We start from the raw sequence: 21,351 nt of genomic DNA, 5'->3' as shown, positions 1-21,351 counted from the left end.
GTGTGGTTTCCCTGCGGCATGTGTTCAGAGAAACATCTGTATGTTTCCACGCATCTGGAATGACCCCATGTCCAATCTGGAGGCCTCCCAACAGCCACCTTTGTTCCCTCAATGGATAATGTTCGTTCTCCTTTTTCCAAATCAGTGTTTGTAAAATCCCGGGCCTAATGAGAACCTGCAAAAGTTTTTAACTCATTTCCCAAACACTGTGGGTTGAGAAAGAAGGGAAGGAAAATTGTTGCACATGTCTACCACTTTCATAGATCAGAAACCCTTATTTTTAAAGACTAGAAAGGCAGGGATTCCTCGGTTGTCTTCAGCCAGGCATTCAAGGTTTAAGTCTGCCCCTTCCAGGGACTCTTCCTTCTCATGCTTTAAGGGCTCACAGGAAGTAATGAACTCAGAGGCACCTCCACTGTCCCTAATTCATCTGAACCATCTCTCAGATTTTACTTACCCCATGGGCCAAATCTGTGTGAAAGAGAAGCCATGTCAACATTTTCCTTGGAGGGAATTCTCCTGTCTCTGCAGGTTCTTGCTAAAGATGATGCTCGTGACCCAAAACTTCCAATTTCTTAAATCAGGTTCTCGCCTTTTATCTTTTGTCCTGAATTAATGACATGAACAAAAAGAAGATTGCCAGAATCTTCTCAGCCAGGATAAAGTAATTCTAGGTTCTTCCAAGAAGATGGGTTGGCTCAATTGAATGAATTATAAACCCTGGGAATGGTAAATTCGTCCTTCGGTGGTGGGTGGCTGGACTATTTGGCTTTGCCGGTTTTCCCTTGTTAAATGAAAGAAAGGAAGGAGAAGAGCCAGTCTCTGCATACAGCTTTTGGAACATTCCCTGCTTTGGGCCTGCGATATGCCGTGATGGGGAGAGGGCCGCACTGAGGGTGCTGCCTGGAGTCAAGGTCACCCTGCTGACCTTGCAGCAAGAGCACAGCTGGGAGACTGTCTTCATCACTGAAATTGGTGAAGTGGGCTCTCAGCTGCCACAGCTTCCGCCTCTGTTCCGAACTTCAGTAAAACTATATTTCATAATCTTTTTAACAATATCCCAAGAGGCCCCTGAAGGATGCCAAGAACACTGCCTCTTTTCAAGTGCCTTTATCTCACGTGCCTGCGCTTTCCTGGTTGGATTGCCCCAAACCCCTTCAGGAGATTTCATCCTGATGATGGGGCTTTCTGTGGCCAAGGGCTAAACTCTGAATAAGAGTTTAGATTCATATTAACTATCCCGTTGCATGTAGAAAATCAGGGTGTCAAATTTAAAAAGAGATGCCTTATACTTATATACTGTTTTTATGTCCCAAGGTGAGGAGCCCAGGAAAAGCTGGACTTGGCAGTTGCCCAGCTGAAGAGTAGGGTGTTTAATCCAGAAAAGGTGGCGAAGACAGGGTTTAGTGTCCTGGGTTGGGTTTTGAGGATTTCACACCTAGTAAGGGAATTAGGATGGCAGGAACATGCTTACTGAGTTTCTATTGTCATAGTCCCTGGTTCTGACTCCAAATCACAAGTCAAACTAATCTGCACATGTCCTCCCACCCCTGGCCTACACTTGCTAAATTCCAGGGTGCTGCTTTATTATTTAAAAAGCAAAATTGTTCCTGTTACCGTGAGTTTACAATCCAAGGCCTGTTTGGAAAATGCCCCATCAGTTCCTTTGGTGCCATTTGAGCTGGATAGTCCCATGTTTACCCCTCTGAGAAAAGTGGGGTGACAGTGTGGGGTCTTGGGAGTTTGGCCAGAGGAAGGTGATTGCAGGGAAAGTGGACCTGCAGTCTGATGGTTTGGGAAGAATGGAACAGCCTTGGGAAGCATGGAACAGTGTAGAGACCGAGCAAGGATGGATCCCAGGTGAAGGGTCCACCAAGGGCCTTTAGAAGAGCCAGAGCATTTGGGATTCCAGCAGGAGTGACTCCCTGGGGCAAGTGATTTTTTTTCCTATGGAGTCTGTGGCTTGGCCTGAGGGAACCAGGAGGGCATCCCAGGTATCTCTGATAAAAGCTGCCTCTGTGGGGTTTCCATTCAACACTCTGGAGTCAGTACCTGAGAGCAGGCAGGCTAGGTATGCATTGTCAGCCAGCGTTCAGGTAGGTAAAGTCATGTACTGAGGATTCTAGTAAATTCATCACATCTTGAGCAACTGAAGTCTTAACCAATGGACAAGACACTTTCATAGAACTTCATTTCCTTAAATGCATGCAGCATGTCGCTGCCCTCTGTGTACACATACTTTTTATTAAAACAATCATGTGTTTAAAAAAATTTTCAGAAAAGGAAAATTCCAGTGATTCTGCAACAAACCAAATGGCTATACTCATTTTTATAGCTTTTCTGATCATTGTTGCATAAATAAAACTGTGAAAGGCATTTTGCCTTTTGCCTTTTTCCCAGTGGTTTATCATAAACACTTTCTGTGTTGCCATTAGCCTCTGTAATTGTTGTCTTTAGCGGTTGCAGGATAGAACATCCCGAAGGAGCTTGTGATTTACTAGATAATATTTTTCTTTTGGATATTTAGGTTCTCTCCAGGTTTCTTGTTTGTCCCCATTATAATGCTCTTATCACAACAACATGCACACTTTTATTTGTTTGCTTCTCTTGAATTATCCCCATAAATAGAATTACTACAGCAAAGATTATGAACTTCTTACAGCTCTTTTATGTATTCTGATATTGCTTCGCAAAAGAGCTTTACTCAGTGCCACCGTATATTGGGTCACACTGGCTAAATTGCAACTCTGACAGTATTAGGGTTCCGCCCCCATTTTTGCAAATTTAGTGGATGTAAAATGATAAACCAAAATTACTTTGTCATTCCTTTCATTTTATCTCCCTACAAGAGGACATAAAATCTCTTCCATATGCTTTAATTTTATTCCTGAAAGGAATCACTTATTCATATCCTTTGTCTATTTCTTTATTTGGTGCTTGTTTTTTCCCCTATATTTCAATGAGATGTTACTCCGTTTGTCAAAGTAATACAAAGAATTTCTGTAGTTTACTAAATGTTGATGTTTCCATTGTTCTGAAGTTTTATAATCTTGGTACAATCATCTTTTGCTTCCTTCAAGTTCATATGTACTTCAAAGCAAGGATGAGTATTAGGTCTGTAAAGGAATGCAGACTATTTTTTACATGCTAGTTGTCTTAGAATTTAATTTTAAAATGAAATATTTAACTCTATTATCCATCCAGAATCTGTCTTTTATATTTCCTGTGGATCTTACTGAATGCTTTTCCGATTTGCTATCCACATATCTTTGCTTAGTGATCTTGCCTTCCCCTCATTGTACTAAAAATCAGCTTTATTATGTGCTGCATTTTAGATTTGTTTGTGTACTGCCTATATTGTGCTGCCTTCTTCTTTTGGAACCATTAGAAGAATGAATTAATTTTGCTTCTTACTGTTTATATTTCCAGATTAATTTAATAGCAATATTGTTCAATTCCAAAATACCCTCTTGGAATTTTTATTAAAACTGCATTAAATCTGTAAGTTAAATTAAGGAGAACAAACATTTACAAGCATTACGAGGATTCTCATTCTGTAACAATGAGAATGTCACCAAATCAAATTTCACTTTATAGAATAAAGGTTTGCAGTTTCATTTTAAAGATTTGTCTTAGGTTCATTTTAAAGATTTTGCTCATCTAAGTAAATTCCTAAAAATGTAATAGCTTGTAGCAGTCATGGATAGACTATTTCATTATGCTTTCTAACTGAAAATACTGGATTACTTGCATTTGTTTCTACTATTCAGTGTTGTTGGGGTGTTTTGGTTTTGGTTCCCTTTGGTTTTGATTTGGGGTTTTTTTGTTGTTGTTGTTGCTGTGTGTGTGTGTGTGTGTGTGTGTGTGTGTGTGTGTTTGGGATGTGTTTTTTCTTATATTGCATCATTATTATTTACTTGTCAGTTATGTCAGGAGACCCCAGGCAATATAAAGGGCCCCCAGCATGTTTAGGAAATGTTATTCTGTGACTTTCTAGAAAGGCTTCTATCTTTGATAACCTAAAAGACTGGAACTGAAGTGAAGTCAGGAAGGAAAGAAAAATGTAGGCACATATGTACATCCAGAAAATGATGTCATGCCTCCCAAGCCCTCCCAGGAAGGTGGCCCCTAGCTCTCCTGGGTTATGATAAATTCAGAAGGAAGCCTTCCTAGATAGAGCCAGGGACCCCCAAAGTGGATTTGGGGGTTTCAGATTATAAAAGAAGGCTGTTTAAAGATCTAACAGTCTTGAAGCATTCATGTGTGTATGCCTGGAGAGAAGCAGTCCTCCCTTCTCTCCGTTGCTATATCAGGCTCATCTTACCAGCAGGCAGTGTCCTCCGGGAACCACCAGAAGAAATGTCAGTGACAGAATTAATTTTGAAATTACTGGCAAGATAATTGAGTTAATGATCTAGTGGAACATTTTTCCTCTGGACATGGCATCAGGGCACTTCACAGCTTTGCCCTGTCCCACCCCATCCTGCAAGGTGGCACTAGATACTCTCCTCCCTCCAGTGACTGCGGCCAAGGTCACCTGTGGCAGAGACAGGACTGCCATCCCAGGAAAGTCTCGTGGCCTTGATATCTAGATCCTTGTGAATAGATCCATGCAGTCTTCTTTCCTGGAAAGTCGTTCCATAATTAGCATCAAATAGTGAAAAGAGTAGAATTTATAGTTAGACCCAGATTCAAATCCAAGCTTATAAGATGGCCATGGAAAGTTTCTCCTTTCCCATTTGTAAAAGGGAGACAAAAGGACCGCTTCCTCCAATTATTATTCATTCAGGAAAAATAAATATGAAATATGAAAATGAGTGCCTGCTATTAGCCAGGCTCTGATAAAGGTGATGTTGATGTGGCAGAGATGCAACAGAGACTCATGGTGCTTACGTTCATGGGTAGGGAGGGTAGATATACATCAAAAATAACATATGAATTCATATCAGCTAATAATAAATGCCATGAGAAAAAATAAAGCAGAAAAATGTACTAGAGTAAGGATGATTGTTCTTTTTGAAGGAGCAATGAGAGAGGGCTTCTCTAATGAGATATCTGAGCACAGAACTGAAAGGAGGCTGGGAATTGGCCGTGAGAGCATTGGAGGAAGAGCATTCCAGGCCAGGGAAACCCGTGCAGGGCCTGCAGCAGAGCTGCTGTGCGAGGACTAGAGGAAGCCCCTGTGGCAGGAGATGGGAGCAACAGGGAGCGTGCCTGGTAGGTGATGACATCAGAGAGGTGGAGGGAACCAGATCAAGTAGGGCTGCAAGGACATCCAGGAGGCCGGATCCAGCCTATGGCCTGACCTCTAGGTAAAAATGGCTTTTTCATTTTAAAAAGTTGTTTAAAAGAAAGAAGACCGTATGCATCCTGCCAAGCCTAAAATATTTACCATCTGGTCTCTCTCTTTTCTTTTTTTTATGTTCATCTTTCCCATTTTAGTCATTTTTTAAATTAAATGTATTGGGGTGGCATTGGTTAATAAGATTACATAGGTTTCAAGTGTACGAGTCTCTAACACATCATCTGTATATTGCACTGTGTTCACCACCCAAAGTCAAATCTCCTTCCATCGCCATGTATTTAACCTCCTTTACCTTTACTACCCCACCCCCTTCCCTCTGGTAACCACTATGCTGTTGTCTGTGTCTATGAGTTTTTGTTTGTCATGTTTGTTCATTTGTTGCTTTCAGTTTTACATCCCACATATGAGTGAAATCATATGGTTCTTAACTTTTTCTGCCTGACTTAGCATGATATTCTCAAGCTCCACCCATGTTGTCACAAATGGCAGTGTTTCATTCTTTTTCATGGCTGAGTAGTATTCCATGGCATATATGCACCACATCCTCTTTACCCAGCTCTCTATTGAAGGACACTTTGGTTGTCTCCATGTCTTGGGCACTGTGAATAATGCTGCAGTGAACATAGTGGTGCATATATCTCCGCTAATAAATGTTTTCAATTTTGGGGGGTAGATTGCAAAGAGGGATTGCTGGGTCATATGGTAACTATATTTTTAAGTGTTTTGAGGCACCTCCATACTGTTTTCCATAGTGGCTGTACTAGTCTACATTCCCAGCAGTGGTGAATGAGGGTTCCCTCTTCTCCACACCCTCTCCAGCACTTGTTATCGCTTGTCTTGTTGATAGTAACCACTCTAACAGGTGTGAGGTAGCATCTCATTGTAGTTCTGATTTCATTTCCCTAATTGCTAGTGAGGCTGAGCACCTTTTCATGTTTCTGTTGGCCATTTGTATGTCTTCTTGGGAGCCAAAAACATAACATTGGAGAAAAGAAAGCCTCTTCAATAAATGGTGCTGGGAAAATTGGAAATCCACATTCAAAAGAATGAAACTAGACTACAATTTGCCCCCATGTACAAAAATTAACTCAAAATGGATCATAGAGTTAAATATAAGACCTGATTCTATCTAGTCTTCTATAGAAAAAATTTGCCAACTCCTGGTGCAGAGCCTTGGAGGCCATGGTGAGGACGTGATATTTCCAAACGTGGAAGGAGCCGTGGGAAGCTGGGGGTTGAGCAGGAAAGTAATGTGATGTGATTGTTGGGTTTCAAAGGATGCTCTGGCTGCCATATTAACTCAGAATATAAAAGGGGGAGGGCACAGCAGGAAGCAGAGTTAGGAGCCGTGATTATAGTCCTGGTGAGGCAGGGCAATAGGTCGGACTAGACTGGTAGCAGTGGGGTGCTGAGTAATTGGATACAGAATATATTTTGAAGGTGGCACCAGAGGGGCTTTGGATTGACTGTGGAGTATGATGAGAGGGGAAAAGATGTAAAGGATGACTCCCAGGTTCTTTATCTCCACGCTCTCATGTTGTCATGGAAACTGAATGAGTGAATGATCTTTTCTGCCCCTAGGGTTTAACACCTCCAGTTTTCCCACCATTTTGCAGTCAGGGCTGTCTCCCCAAGGTACAGTTTTGTTGTTGTTTCTTTGTGTTTTTTGTTGTTGTTGTTAAACTCGCCTGAGGATATTTTTTTCCATTGATTTTTAGAGAGGATGGAAGGGGTGGGGGGGGGGAGAGAGAGAGAAACATCAATGTGAGAGAGACACATCAATTGGTTGCCTCCCACAAGTGCCCCGACCAGGCCGGGGATCGAACCTGCAACCCAGGTGTGTGTCCTTGACTAGGAATCCAACTGCACAGGCCAACGCTCTAACCACTTAGCAACACTGGCCTGGACAAAGGTACAGTTTTGATTGTGACACACCTTTTAGAAACCTACACCAGTGTCCCCTTAGCTATAGGACAGTCAGCCAGAGCCCTTCATAATCTGACTGCACTGCATCTGTGTCCCACCTTGTTTCCAGCTGTTTCCTTCCATTAACCCTAATGCTGATCAGTGAAATGAGTGTCTGCTAGTCCCTACGTGTACTTCACACTTTCCACCTCCAGGCCTTTGCCAACATGAGTTTCTCTTTCTTTCCATCCTTATATGTCAACAGACCTATCAGAATGTTAGGGTCTGCCTTTCCCACAAAGCTATTCCTTAACTCCCTCTTAACCCTCCTTGCCTATTCCAATGCTCTGTGTCTTCAATTCTTTTAACAGACATGTTGCTTCTATTTGTAACATGATTTTTTTATACACAAGTCTTATCCCCCCCTCCAGGCTCTACAGTAGAAGTCAATGTAACATATGATTAAGTTCCTTGTCTTTGTTAAATCCCAACCCTACGTTTGGAACCTGTACAACTTTAAGTAAATTACTTCATCTCTTTAAGCCTCAGTTTGCGTTGCTGTAAAATGGAGATAATTACCATAGTTACTTCACAGTGCTAAGTAAAAAGATAAAATGAGTTGATTCACATACAACACTTAGTGTAATTCTGTGCCTCCCATATAATAGAGCTCATTTAATTCCAGCAGCAGCATGAATTCCCCTTCATTGAGGAGCTGAGGGAATATCCTGTATCCTGTTTCCTGGTGCTTTGTACACTGGTTTTGTACACAGTAGGCTAATGACTATATTATGAGAAGTAGAGTGAAATGAGCTCAAGTTCTGGAATTAACTCTGAGTGCAGTTCCCACCACGCCCAGCTGCAGGACATATGCCTCACGTTTGAAATGGGGAAACCATTTCTAACTGGAAAGGTATGAGAATGGGCTTCGATGGCACATAAAGCACCTTATGGGTAGTGTGTGCCCAACGGTAGCTCTCGCAGGGAGGATGGTGGTCAATGCTTCTGCAAAGGAAACTCCACGTCTAGCACTGCAGCTCGATAATTCCTTAAAGCAGCTCTCAAATGTGGTCGCCAGGCCAGCAGCATCAGTGTCCAGCCCCTGGAGCTGGTTAGAAACGCAGGCTCTCAGGCTCCGCCCAGGCCTGGTGCATGGAGCACTGTGGAATGGAGCCAGCAGCCTGTGCTTTAACCAGTGCTGTGCAGCAGGGCTGAGAAACGGCCCTAAGGCAAGGAGGACTTGGGATCGGAAGGAGCCTCCAGGGCTGTGATGTCCCATTCAGTCCCAGTGGGGTAGCTAAGTCTCTCTGCTTTTCTGCTGTCACCATAATAAAGGACAGGAAGGCCAGAGAAGGGGAGGAGCACAAGTTCTTTAGTGCCACTTTTTGGGGTCAGCAGCTCTTGACTCTTTACTCATGATTACTCAGAATCGGTGGAAATGAAAATGGACTGGAGGAAGGTGTGACCCATGGTCAACACTAGGAAATGTAATTTAGTCTGTAGTTCACTTTGAGACACGGGACTCGTTTGGGAGCATACACCCACAACATAAGCCATCGTGAGCTATCAGTTAACTGTGATAACACAAATGTACAGTGAAAGTACCAGTTGGACTGACAAGATGTGAAAAATACTTAGTGTGACTAATTTTAACGTAAGCTGTTAACACATTTGTAAATACAGCAACTAAAGTTAGCTCAAATGATTTCAAGCAATTTGGAAATATTGTGAACAACACTGAATTCCTCCACAATGTTAGTCTTAAATCTCTCCATAGCTACAGTTATATATAGTGATGTAACTATACATAGTTATAACTGTATATATAGACACACACAGTTATATATAGTTATCAGCTTTTTTAAAAACACAATAGCACACTTACCCTTTTTCTTTCCTTTAGGCTCATTGTATGACATGAAAAATCATCTCTTTGGCAGGGTGATTCTGTTCATCCAAATGGAGCTGGATCACTCCAGGCTTTATTATCCAACCTCTGCCTTCTCTCCACACCACCGGCTTCCCCCCCATTGCCGGGGGCTCTGGTGAAAGGTAGACACCGGAGAGGAGCAGAACCTCCCACCAGCCCCTGGGGCTGCGGGGCTGTAGCTCTAAACAAAATGTGCTGCAGAATAGATGCCCTTGGCATACAGAAGGAAAATGTTACCATTTCTCTTTATGATTAATTTTAATCGCAGGCTTTGGATTCTCTTTTTGCATGTATTTAAGGATGGGGGCCTGTGGGCAAGTATTTTTTCCTAAAAGGGGTGTGTTGTCAAAATAATTTGACTGTTTCCAAGGGCGGGTTAACATGACAGGGAGAGATTTAGGTGAAAGATTGAAAATACTGATGCCAGAATATTCTAGAACTTTCTGTAGATTTGTTTTCCAATGTTACCTACTCACCCATAACTAGAATAGATAATAGTTTTGTCTCATATCATGTGCTATTTCGTTGAGATAGTTATATGTGAGTCAGACTAAGGGAAGAGTAGGAAGCAGACCCCAGTGGCTTTGTGGTGGGCACTGCCTCTTCGCTTGTGCCCCCCTCTCCTACTGGGTGGGCTCACTGTGTGAACAGCGGGAGTGGAGGCACCTGGTGAGGCAGAGAAGGTACTTCAGTGATCCCTCCACTTACGGATCTATTTCTTCAGAACTTGCCCTTTTAAAAGCCTCGATTCCAAGCTACCCCTTGTTGGTGAGATTTGGGTAAATAGGACCCATTTAAGCGAGTGGGCAGAAGGCACAGGAGCCCTGAAGGGAAAAGACCACCAGGCACAGAAAGTGACCGCACGCCTGCGCCAAGCTGCCTTTCTGTCGCTAGGCTATAGTTACATCACGTGTGTTTCTCTCTCCCACTCTGAATGCTTCTGAGAAGTTTCAAAGGAAGGTAAGCAGTACCCGTCTCATTCCACGCTGCTCCGGTAGATCGGCCCCGTGTTTCTGCTGATCCCAGGCAGGGGCCCTTTGGAGAGGAGGTTTGGCCCCACAGACCCTCTCCCGAGGGTGGTGCATGACTCTGGCCACAAGTCCTCCCCCCGCCCGGAGGCTGGCCACTCTCTTCTAGAATGAAGTCCTTAGGAGCTTTGCAATGTGTCTTTTCTCTGTAGTTTGTCTGTAGAACTCTTGCGCTGCTTTGCTTTGAGAGAGGCCACAGACTGGCCCGTGCTGACGGTTTTCCTCCTACCCCACAGGCAGCACAAGGGGGTGGCCACAGGACCCTGCTGTACGGCCACGCGATTCTCCTGCGGCACTCCTTCAGCGGGATGGTAAGCACATCTGGGCATCGCTTCCACATTCAGGGATGGGGGGCGAAAATAAGGGGGGGACGCACAGGAAACCAAGTGTGCAGACCAGGTTAACTGTGGGAGTAACATGGCCCGGAGATCATTATAGCACATCACTGTCTCGGCATTTCCTTCGTATAACTTTCCTCAATTTACAATGATATATTTTATTTGCATAATGTCTGACCCCCCTCTTCCCCACTCCATGAGGCAAAGGACCATGTTTTTTTTATTTAACTAAACCTAATCCCACCAAGTACAGAACCTTGACATACTAGATGCCCAATAAAGAATTGTTGAATTGATCAAATAAACTATGGGGTAACCGACTTCTCGGGTATATAAGGATAACCAGCATGGGGAAAAAGTCCATCAAATGGGATTTTTGTGAAATTTCTCCTCTTTTACTAGCTAAAGGAAATTGGATGATATCCATTGCCTTCAGTCCTAGAAGAATTTGAAGATATTATGTTAATCCAGAGGCAGGAGAAAACTGATGATTAGGGATCTAGACCCAGAATTAACCCAAATGGTGATAACTTATGTAACTTGAACATTTCTTTCAAGTTTTGAATAAATTTGTGAAATACATATACTGCAGATCTTTGGTAGGGAATGCTAAGGAGAATATTGTGATCTCAATTAATTATAATATGTGCCAACTCTAATCACACTCACTCCCGGTCCCTGCACGTATCATCCTCACTTGCTGTCAGTGGATGGAAGATTTGTCTTCTCTCTCTGGCTCTAATGGAAACTTATATTCATTCACGACTTCACTCTCACACATTTACACCTGCAGCATACTGCAAAGTTCACCTCAAAGCTTGAACTATCAAATTGGCAGCGGGAGCAGCAGCTGCCTCTTAAATAATGTATTTATTGCAGCTCTTCTTTTCCTGAGCACTGGTACGAAGTTGACCTTTTCAGCTGGAACATTCATCTGTTGTAGTCCTTCATGGCAAAGGACAGCGAACAGAAATGACCAGATGCAAGGTTACCGGAACAGGAGATGGGGCATTGAGAGAGGGGGGAAACTTCGTTCCTGGACAGTCTCCAGGACTGAGAGGCGATCATGTAGCTTTCAGAATCTGGTGCTTACCCATAAGGGTGAGAAAAAACCCTAATACCTCTCTTTTTCCAACTAAATACAATGTACAAAACCTCAAACATCACACTTCTTGTGGCTTTGAAAACTGAGGCTAACATCATGGTAGAGATACATAGGCTTATGTTATTGGTCATTAGATTTACTGCCCTCCCAAAAAATCCCACTCGCAGCTAACAGACTACACTGCTCCTTTTGGGAGCAGCTCTGAGAACAGAGCCTGAGAGATCTGACTGTACTGTGCGATGATTCTCCATCTCCCTGTTCCAGGGAACTAGGCGTATAACCCAGAAAGTAGGTTCCAGGTGCATATCTGCCTCCTGGTCTAGTTCTAACGTCAGTTGCTGTGCCCGTCAGTAGAGGAGACAGGGAACAGGCCTGGTTTTTTCTTTTTTTTCCCTTAAGTTATTTTAAAAGTCATTGCTAAGTTTTACATGCACGTGTATTTTTATAATTGGAAAAAATACAGACATTATTTGAGAAGTTGTAAAGCTCACAGGACATTTGAAAAACAGGAAATAAATAGCAGGGGGGAATCATCATGGTTTCTGCTGCTGTTCTTTTATCTGTGTGGTGCAATTTCTTTTAGCCTGGTTGCTAGGCATTTCAATTTTACATACATGTTAACTATACAAACGTATTGTTTTATATTTGTTCCATACTATTACACAATCTTGATAAAAGCAATTAATGGTAATATACCAGTCCATAAAATGAAGCCCCAAAGTTGATCAACCCTTCCATTATTGTTAGTCATTTATGTTCCATTTATATTGTTCGCAGTTTAAAAGTTTTTCAGAGTATCTTTGAACTAAAGCACATTTACTATTTCAAACTTACCTCTATAACATATAGTCCTATAAGTTAAGTCACGCGGGTCACCTGGTAAGAACATCTCTGAGGTTTTAAATATATTATAAAAGTATACTCCAAAAGCAGTATAATAATTGACAAGATAAGCCCTTTTCACAGTAGCTCAGTGTTGACATTGACAGCTGGGAGCCAACTAGCGGTAAGATGCCAGGACCTGACAGAAGAGCATGACTTCACTAGCATCTGCTCTTGTTTCACAGTATCTGACATGTTTGACTACATCAAGATCCCAGACAGATAAACTTGCCTTTGATGTAGGTCTACAGGAACATGCCTCAGGTAAGTCCACATTCCCAGATCTCCTGCCCAGTGGGGCCTTGGGCTAAGGACCCTTGAGAAGGATACTGAATAGGTTATTCTTGGGATTCCAAACCAGCTAACCAGTGGGATCAAGAAATAGGTCTGATAAAATTTTGGAGACTGCTAAAGAATGTGTGATGGAAACATAGGAACTAAGAATAAGAATGTAATGTTTAAGCAAAGTCTGCCAGTATCAAAGAAAAACATTTTTTTAGGGTTAAGTTGTGAAAATTAGTAGTGAAATTATTACTGATAAGAACCAGTGGTAGTGAATAACTGCTAAAAACTACAGATAGCACAGTAAGGGCTGCAATAATGAAGTAGAGTGTCCGGATCGAAGGAGTGGTCCCGTTTTATTTGCTGTGAGCCAGCTGTTTCTAAAGCAGTACTTTCAAATGTCAGTGACACCCGCCGTCATGGTTTTACCTTCCCAATGGATCACCTTTATTATCATTTACTTTACGTTTTTCTTTAAATTCACTTACCTTTGTACTTAAAGTTTTAAAGGTAAAGCTTATATCATTGCTGTAAGTAGAAAACTGATATCGCTTGCCATAAAAGTAAATATAATGAAAAGAAACTCATGTCATTAAATTATTGAAGCAATGTTGTCAAATATTAGGAAATATTTGTGTTCATGACATAGAAGCTCCAACTTAAAACTTTCTGATTGAATTAGAAGGTTTAAAGGAGTGAGAAAAAGAAAATAAAGTTCTCACTATATACTTTAATGTGGTTTAATTGTTCCTTACCACTTGTGCTATATATCATATACTTTTTTTTTAGCTTAGTCAAAATATTGACAGTCAAAGTAACTATAATATTTATTTATATTATAGTATCAAAGAAGGGTCTAACTTGCTGTGGGTTAGCCCAAAGACCAATGGAGCAGTGGGTAGGAGCTGAAAGGAGGTATATTTCACCTCAATGAAGGAAACCGCTTTGTAATACCTACAATTACCCAGCAGAGGAACAGCTGGCCTTGGGCTATAGGGGGCTCCCTGCAGCTGGAAATATTCATGGCAATCTGACCATCTGCCAAGGGCAGTACATATGGAATTTCTGCTCAGTTTAGAGGTTGGGCTATATACCCATCAGGATTTTTGGTTGAAAACAGCAGAAACTCATTCAGGTTAACTCAAGTGGAATGAGAATTTACTGGAAGAATGTTGGGTAGAACCTGCTCTAAAGCTGAAGCCCCAGGCTTAGAAAAAGGGCAGGAACAAAGAGAGACCTGGAAGGGAACACAGCCTGGGTCACGGCGCAGGAAGAGTCTTCACGGATGCAGTCTAACATCGTAACATTTTCCCCGGAGGAGGAGATTTCATTGTTGGGTAGCCAAAGAACACAAGTCCATGGGGGTGTTCTAAAACTGTCAGTTCATAAGGGAGTGATGCAGATTGTCTGATTTTACAGGTGATGTAGACAAAAATCTAGAGTTTAAACCATGCACACCTGCTGTTTCTGCATCTTACACGGTGGTGTCTAAGAATGCCTGAGGAGAAGCCCTTTCTCTCCTTTTTGTACAAAGTAGAAACATAGGCCTGCCTTGGCTTATTATGGCTTTTTTCCCCCTAAAATAAGATTATATGTGAATTTGATTTGAGATTGCTTTGTTTTCAGCTAAAGAGTTATTCTTAAAATATACTTTCCTCTAAGATGTCCTCAACATTTTCTGAAAATTATAAAATGAGTGAAGTACCACACTCGCTGAATGGAAGTTGGCCTCTAATATAAACCAGCTATGAGCCTAGAAGCATGTAATCAGAAAAGTTGTATGAGGTCACTATTTACATCAATAAAATGACGTTAGATTTTTTGAGAGTTGGGAAGAAATTGAGAAATACCACTTTCTAGTCACGTGCTCAGGAAACCTATTTTGTTTAAATATTAGAGCCTCCAATAAAAATAGAGGGAAGTTGCATCAGGTATTACTGTTTCCAGCACTCTTTTCTAAATTCCTAAAATAGACGTGGTGTGACTTCTGCCGACAGATGAACGATGAACCAACCCAAGTTCAAGTTGGCTGATCGGAAGCTGGCTTTGGCAGAAGACAGCTGGAAAAGGGTTGGCCAGCTGCTCATGAAACCTAGAGCTTTTTAAAATAATTTATTTTACCTCCCTCACCCGAACCCATTTCATACACTCCTTGAAGAAGGCCGGCTTGGTATGTGGGGGGGAGAAGGAGGATTCGTGTACAACGCGGATAAGTTTCAGTATTGCCTGGGGAGTCTTCTTACTTCAGGAGGAGATTCACTCTGAAGCCAGCAGAGTGCCATTCTGCCTCCTACCAGGTCATCCTGTGAATGCACCTTTGGCTCAGGAAGCTCTTCTGGGTTGCAAACAAGTAAATGCTCAATGGTTGAGTTGAATCTCTAGGAAAATGTGAGAGGTCTGGAGGCTGTTTCTTGAACAATTCTGGAATCCCCCTTAGATAGAGGATATTAAATGGTTTGACTTATTTAAGAGAACTTGTGATCATTTTGCCCTTGGTTACTGAGTTCTTTCTTTTCCCCTTTTAAGGGTTTTTGTTGGTTTTAGCATTTAGACATAGCTTTAGAATTCAACTTAGGAGGAAATAAATATGAAAAAAAGTGCTTTTAGTGTTGTATGTATTTTAAGGTCATCAACTGGCCCATATCCTGTTGAATCTGGGACCACTGAGCTGTTCCCAGGAGAGGGCAGGAAAACAAGTAGACTAGTTCCCCATGTGCCTGTGTATGACCCACTTTTTCCCAAATGCCCTTAGTGGCCCAGAGCACATAATGGATGTAAACATTATTTTCCCTGCAAATGTAGAGATTAGCCTCTTTTGTCATGAAATTTTAAATTTAATCAGCCATACCTGTGCATAGTTTAAAGAAATAAAGACTCTTCCTACACTGATTGAAAATACCAGTCTCCTGCCCCGCCCCCACTCCCCCCCTTCCTGTTCTGGATTCCTGCCTCCCTGGGGCATCTACTTTCAGTTCCTATATTGTTTACCACTCGTTTATGAATAACATAATACTATTTAGTTATTCTTTCCCGATTAGGTACTACCTATCACTGGTTGCAAATGAATAACAAATAACTCTTACCTTCCACTCTTCCCTGTCTTTTTCCCACCCTCCCAATATATTTACTACTCATATTGATATGACTGTGACTTTTAGTTGTAAATGAGACTCATTATATACTATGCTCATTCACTTTATTGTATAATTTTTGAGTTTTTCCAGTAGTTAATAATTGCCTTATTTGTTTGTTTTCTTTTCTGTGGCCCAATCACTCATTCATTTCTAAACTATTCCATAGAACTGACGCTCTCCCCTGATTAGATTCAATCACGTTAGCTGTTCTGTCGGTTTCATCTTCTTAGAAACATCCACCATCACCCAGGAAACTCCCTTTGCCCCCTCCCCTAGGCTCCATGTTTCCGGAATCTCCTGTTTTCCTCCCTTCTTGGTTTACCACCTCACTTTGGTGGATCCCATTATCCAGTAGCTTTTTACAGAAAAGATTCATGAGAGGTCAGTTGTAATCTGAAAGTTTCTTAATTTCAGCTTCACAAGTAATTCACTGTATTCTGCATTGGACATTTTCTTTTTCTCAACATCCTGAAGGTTTTTGCCTGTTTTCTCCTGGTTTATGGTCTGGCTGTTGATTTCTGATCCTTTGTGTGTGGCCTGCTTATATTTTCTGAGAGCCACTTAGATCTTCTCTTTCTCCCTGATGTCCGAAATACCATAGTGATATGCCTGGACTTGGATTTTTTTCTGCTCTGCATCTCACAGGAATGGGCCCTGGTGTGGGTGTCTCTTCCCCACTGTGCTAGGCACTTTGTAGGCACTTTCTATCTGAAAAATGCTTGTCTTTCAGCTCTGGGAACATTTTAATATTTCTTTGTTAATTTCCTCTGTTTTCTCTGTTCTTGCTTCCTGGAAATTCTCTAGATTGGTTTTCTAATTTCCCTTTCACTCCTATTTTGGTTTTTCTTCATTCTTTTTTGCGGGGGGGGGGGGAGAATTTTTCAACTCGATCCTATCACCCTTTCTTTCTCTCTTTTTCGGGATCAGAGAGATTTTCTTCGAAAGGATCCTTCATGGATATGTTCATTACTGCTTCATTAAAGTACTTTTTCTCATCTATTTAAGATTATTTAATTATAAGATTTTGAAAAAGTTTTCTTTGGCTCTGTGTAATCCCTGTTTTCTCCATGCCCCTCTCTGCGCTGTTTGCTTTGTTCCTGTCATTCATGTCAGACCTCCCTCAGAAGCCAGGTGACCCTGTGTCTCCGCTCAGGTGTAGATCAGGGCAGTGAAAGCTGACCGGGAGCTCTGAGTGTGTGGCTGACTTGCCCTCTCTCACCTCACTTTCAGGCAGTCCGGATGGGACCTAGGCGCTTCACTGCAAGCACCCAAACAGCAGTGCCTTTTATCTTGGCTATTTGGCTTCCTTAAAGAGTAATCCTCTAATTTGGGGGGACGGGGGGGTCAGCATCGCAGCTGGCGTTCTGGAAGCTGAGGGATGGAGGCAAAGAGAAGGGAGCTGGGGGTTATAATCAGGACATGGAGTTTTATTTATTCTCTACCTTCAATATTCTTTGCTTCTGTGTTTGACAGAGCCTAGTATTTCCAAAACCAGGCCTCGGAGGTTTTGTCATTCCGTGGATTGAACTAATCTTCTGTTGGGTGGAAAATGAAGAGTCACCTCTCTGGCTGTGCAGGACAGAGAGAAAGGAAGCAGGGGGTTAAATGTTCCTTTAAAACTTTCAGCCAATCCTCCTGTTTTCACCCCCATCTTCTACTGTCACCTTCACAAGTAGCTGTGACCTCCAGTTCCAGAGACTTTCTGGGGAATATGCAGCAGGAACGGCCTTATTTCCTGAGATTGGCCTCTCATCCATTTTCTTACCCAAAGACTAGAGGTAGCTTTTTCTTGGCTAACACCATCTGTCTTCTTTCTTTCCTTTCAAAATGTCAGTTTCTTTTCATTGCTGTCAATGTCACACCTGCTATCTTAGTTCCTATAGATTTCGGCCTTTTGAAAATCTCTCGTTATTTTCAGTAGAGATATTGATGTTTTAGAAGAATTCACTGGGGTGCGGCAAAGAGAAAGTCTGAAAGTGGTCAGCTGTCCAATGAAGTCAGTTCTTAAAACAAAGATTTGTAAGTGCCTGCGAAGAGAGCATTTTTCTATATGTATTAAAAATGCTCAGGTGCCTGTAGTTCCTGGCCTCCAAGACTTGTTCCCAACACTGCCTTTCGCTAGAGAAAATGAGAATGATAGACGGAGGCCAAAGCAGATGTGGGGCTAACTGGAAAGCTTATAGATAAATAGAAATTGAGGTCTGGAGAGAGAGAAAGAGAGAGAGAGAGAGAGAGAGAGAGAGAGAGAGAGAGTGAGTGTGTGTGTGTGTGTGTATGTGTGTGTTTGAGGGATTCCTATCAGGAGCAAACAGAATGAGGGACAGAATTAGAGACAATGGCTTCTATGACACAATGACTAACTCAAGGAGTGTTTATGTAGGAGAAGCCTGTTGGTGGACCATACACCCCGCTTCCAAACAGAGGTCCGAGGGAGAAAAAGTTCGCATTGGGGATGACCTCATCCTTGTCAGCGTGTCCTCTGAAAGATACCTTGTAAGTACCTCTTAAGACGGGAGTCATTCATTTTCAGAATGTGTTCCCTTAGGGACAGTTGGTCCAGGAGAACAGAGCCACAACAGGTGATTAAATCTCCCCGGCCAGGTTGCCAGGGGGCCCACAGTTTAACTGGAGCTAGCCTTTCAGCATAAGATACTGCACCCAGCAAACGCCGCAGAAATGCACCAGGCATCTCCAGAGAAAGCCGACTATTTACAGATTAGCTGCCATTACTGTGAATTTATCACATTGCTTAGCTCTTGTCCAGTGGAGAACAGGCCTGAAAGAATGAGATATAGGAAAATAAGCTTATGTTGGAGAAAGAAAGAATTTAAAATGTTTCAGCATGTGAGATATCCTGGTGGTTGGAAGATGCAGGTGAGATTTTGCACCTGGGGATAGTTACTGGGCAAGCATGACATCAAGCCCTTGGTGGGGAGGGGGCATGTGTGTGGAATACCTGAAGGTCAGAGACATGTCAGAGATAAGTTTTTAAGCTTCTTATTGCCAATCCTGTTGGCAGATTTTATATTGCCTAGACCGAAGACTGGAGAAAATTTTCCCATTTGTGGATTCCTGTACCCTACCAAGAATACGCATTTTATAAATTCCTGTTGAATCAGGGATCCAGCTAAAGGGATGAAGTCAAAATTTGCCTGTCACCTCTGTAGCTAAATGCTCCCTCTTTCCTGAATAAAGCTTCCCACTTTGAAGCCGCTTCTAGATTGGGTGAGGACATCTTTCACAGCTCTGTAGAAAGAGCCAGGTGACACTGAGGCTATTTAATTCAATCCTTGAAATTCTAGGTGAGCCGCTGCTGTCAGGACTGGCCAAGTGATTTAAAGGATGTCTCATTTTTGTTTCTGCCACAGCACCTCTCAATATCCAGTGCGAACATACAAGTGGATGCCTCCTTTATGCAAACACTCTGGAATGTACATCCTACGTGCTCGGGAAGTAGCATCGAAGAAGGTGTGCTTTGTGCGTGCGTGCAGCCCCCAGCCTGACAGTGTGTGTTGTGCTGTATATATTGACATTGTCTGCCGCTCCCCAGCTCCCACGGGGATGTCTTGATTCACAGTTAGCATCATTTTAGTCCACCTGAGTTCCTTTCTCTGACATTGGTATGGATTATTTTCTGTCCTGATTTCTGATTACATGAGCATTCCTGCAACTATTTTTATAATCTTTTGGAGTCCGCTATTATTTTAGCACTAGATGCATTTAGGACTTGGATATGCACCTTCCCTCACCCACTGACTTCTCACTTTTATTTATGGTTATAGTTATAAGTGTACAGACCTCAGCAACTTCAATTTTAGAGGAGATTATTTGCCAGGAAGGTGATATTGTTAATATTTCTTCCCAGTGCATCTCCCCATACAGGTGGGAGAAGGACTTTGTAAGAAAAGTACATTCGGCCATTTGTTTCTACTTGTATTTATGGAAGGCCATTGAAACATAATAAATGAAATATTCTCATTGTTTTATTTTTCCCTTGGAAGTAAGATCATCAAAGCTTGTTCGACATACCCTATTTCTCGGAGCCAGGCAGTCAGTGCACCTTTCAAGCTGTGTAATAAATAGACCGGCCTTGCCTTACTCGTGGGTTATATCACAACTGGGCAGCGTAATCAAGGGCCAGTGACCTGTAGGTTATCACATTGCCTTGTGGCACTTTAGAGCAAGATCAGATTTTTTAAAAATACATCGCAGACTTCAACCCTATTTTTAAGCCTAGTAGTTTCAAACTGAGGATGCCCTCTTATGATCTGATGTTTGAAAATGGCAAACGGAGTGTCAGGGTGATACCGGCATAGTTTCAGACAGCATCATAGCTAAGCTGATAATCGGGAAAGAACAGACTTAACTCTCTCAGCGACTTGTGGCAGGCTTTAAAAGGTCAGGGTATGTTTAGCTCTCTTGTATTATTCCAAAATGAACCCACTGCCCCATGTTGATTGTCAGTCATTCCCTCTCATTGAGGAATCAAGAAACTGGGTTTAAATCTTCCCCAAGGAAGTTTTGACTGAATCTTTCCCATGTTAAATTTTCACGCTCGCTGTAGGAATAAAATTATTTCCCAGCCCCAACAGAGGGCTTGTGGAGATTAATTAAGATGTGTTTGCAAATCATGTTGTCCTTATAGAAGTGTTGAGTGCCCTTGGGTAGCTCATCACTCAAGTCATCTGGCCCTGTAGACAGTGGCCGGTCAGCATCCACTGGTGAGAAACCACTCCAGCCCTTGAGAGTGTAAGTGACCCTCATTATGACCCTCCTTTCCTGACTATCGCCCTGCATATTTTAATTAAGAAACATTGTGATGTACCAGCACTTGGCAGTTTTCTCGGTGTGGATAGAATATTGATCAGAGGAGCCTGAGGACTGTAAATGATTAGCTCCATGTGGGGCATGGCCTCCCATCATGAGACAATGGAGAGTTAATTTAATCAAGAGCATCATTGCAGATGATTTTAATTTTCTAAATAAATTGGCTATTAAGAATTCCCGTACAGCCAGGCCAGTGTGGCTAAGTGGTTGAGCACTGACCTATGAACCTGGAGGTCACAGTTTGATTCCCAGTTAGGGCACATGCCCAGGATGTGGGCTCAGAGGCAGCCAATCAATGACTCTCTCATCATTGATGTTTCTGTCTCTCTCCCTCTCCCTTCCTCTCTCTGAAATCAATAAAAAACATTTTTTTAAAGTCCCCCTACAGTATATCATGAATTATTTTAATGCAAAAAAAGATGCACCTGGAAATACTAGTACAATAAGATAGAGGAAAAACAGAAAAAGACTTCTGAATGTTTGGGGGAAGTTTAAGAAAAACATTCCTTGCCTAGATGAGAAAAATTGAAAGGGAATATCAAGTTGTCCCTGCACAAGATACACAGATAACACTTTTTTCCTCCGGCGTGACTTCTCATTCCTGCTGTTTTCATC

At 42.2% G+C, this 21,351-nt stretch overlaps 1 protein-coding gene across 1 annotated transcript in view; it reads left to right on the top strand.

Annotated features, from left to right (window-relative positions):
* RYR3 (ryanodine receptor 3) overlaps nt 1-21,351 on the top strand; it is a 472,179-nt gene that overhangs the window by 190,151 nt on the left and 260,677 nt on the right. Inside the window, exons 4-7 of the mRNA XM_081119125.1 lie at nt 10,405-10,479; nt 12,679-12,757; nt 18,290-18,402; nt 19,278-19,377. Of these exons, the coding sequence (XP_080975251.1) occupies nt 10,405-10,479; nt 12,679-12,757; nt 18,290-18,402; nt 19,278-19,377 (367 nt within the window). The remainder of the gene's footprint in view (nt 1-10,404; nt 10,480-12,678; nt 12,758-18,289; nt 18,403-19,277; nt 19,378-21,351) is intronic.

The sequence above is a fragment of the Miniopterus schreibersii genome (genome assembly GCF_964146895.1).
Source record: "Miniopterus schreibersii genome assembly, chromosome: 1".
Lineage (NCBI taxonomy): Eukaryota > Metazoa > Chordata > Mammalia > Chiroptera > Miniopteridae > Miniopterus > Miniopterus schreibersii.
This window is presented reverse-complemented; position numbering and strand designations above follow the sequence as displayed.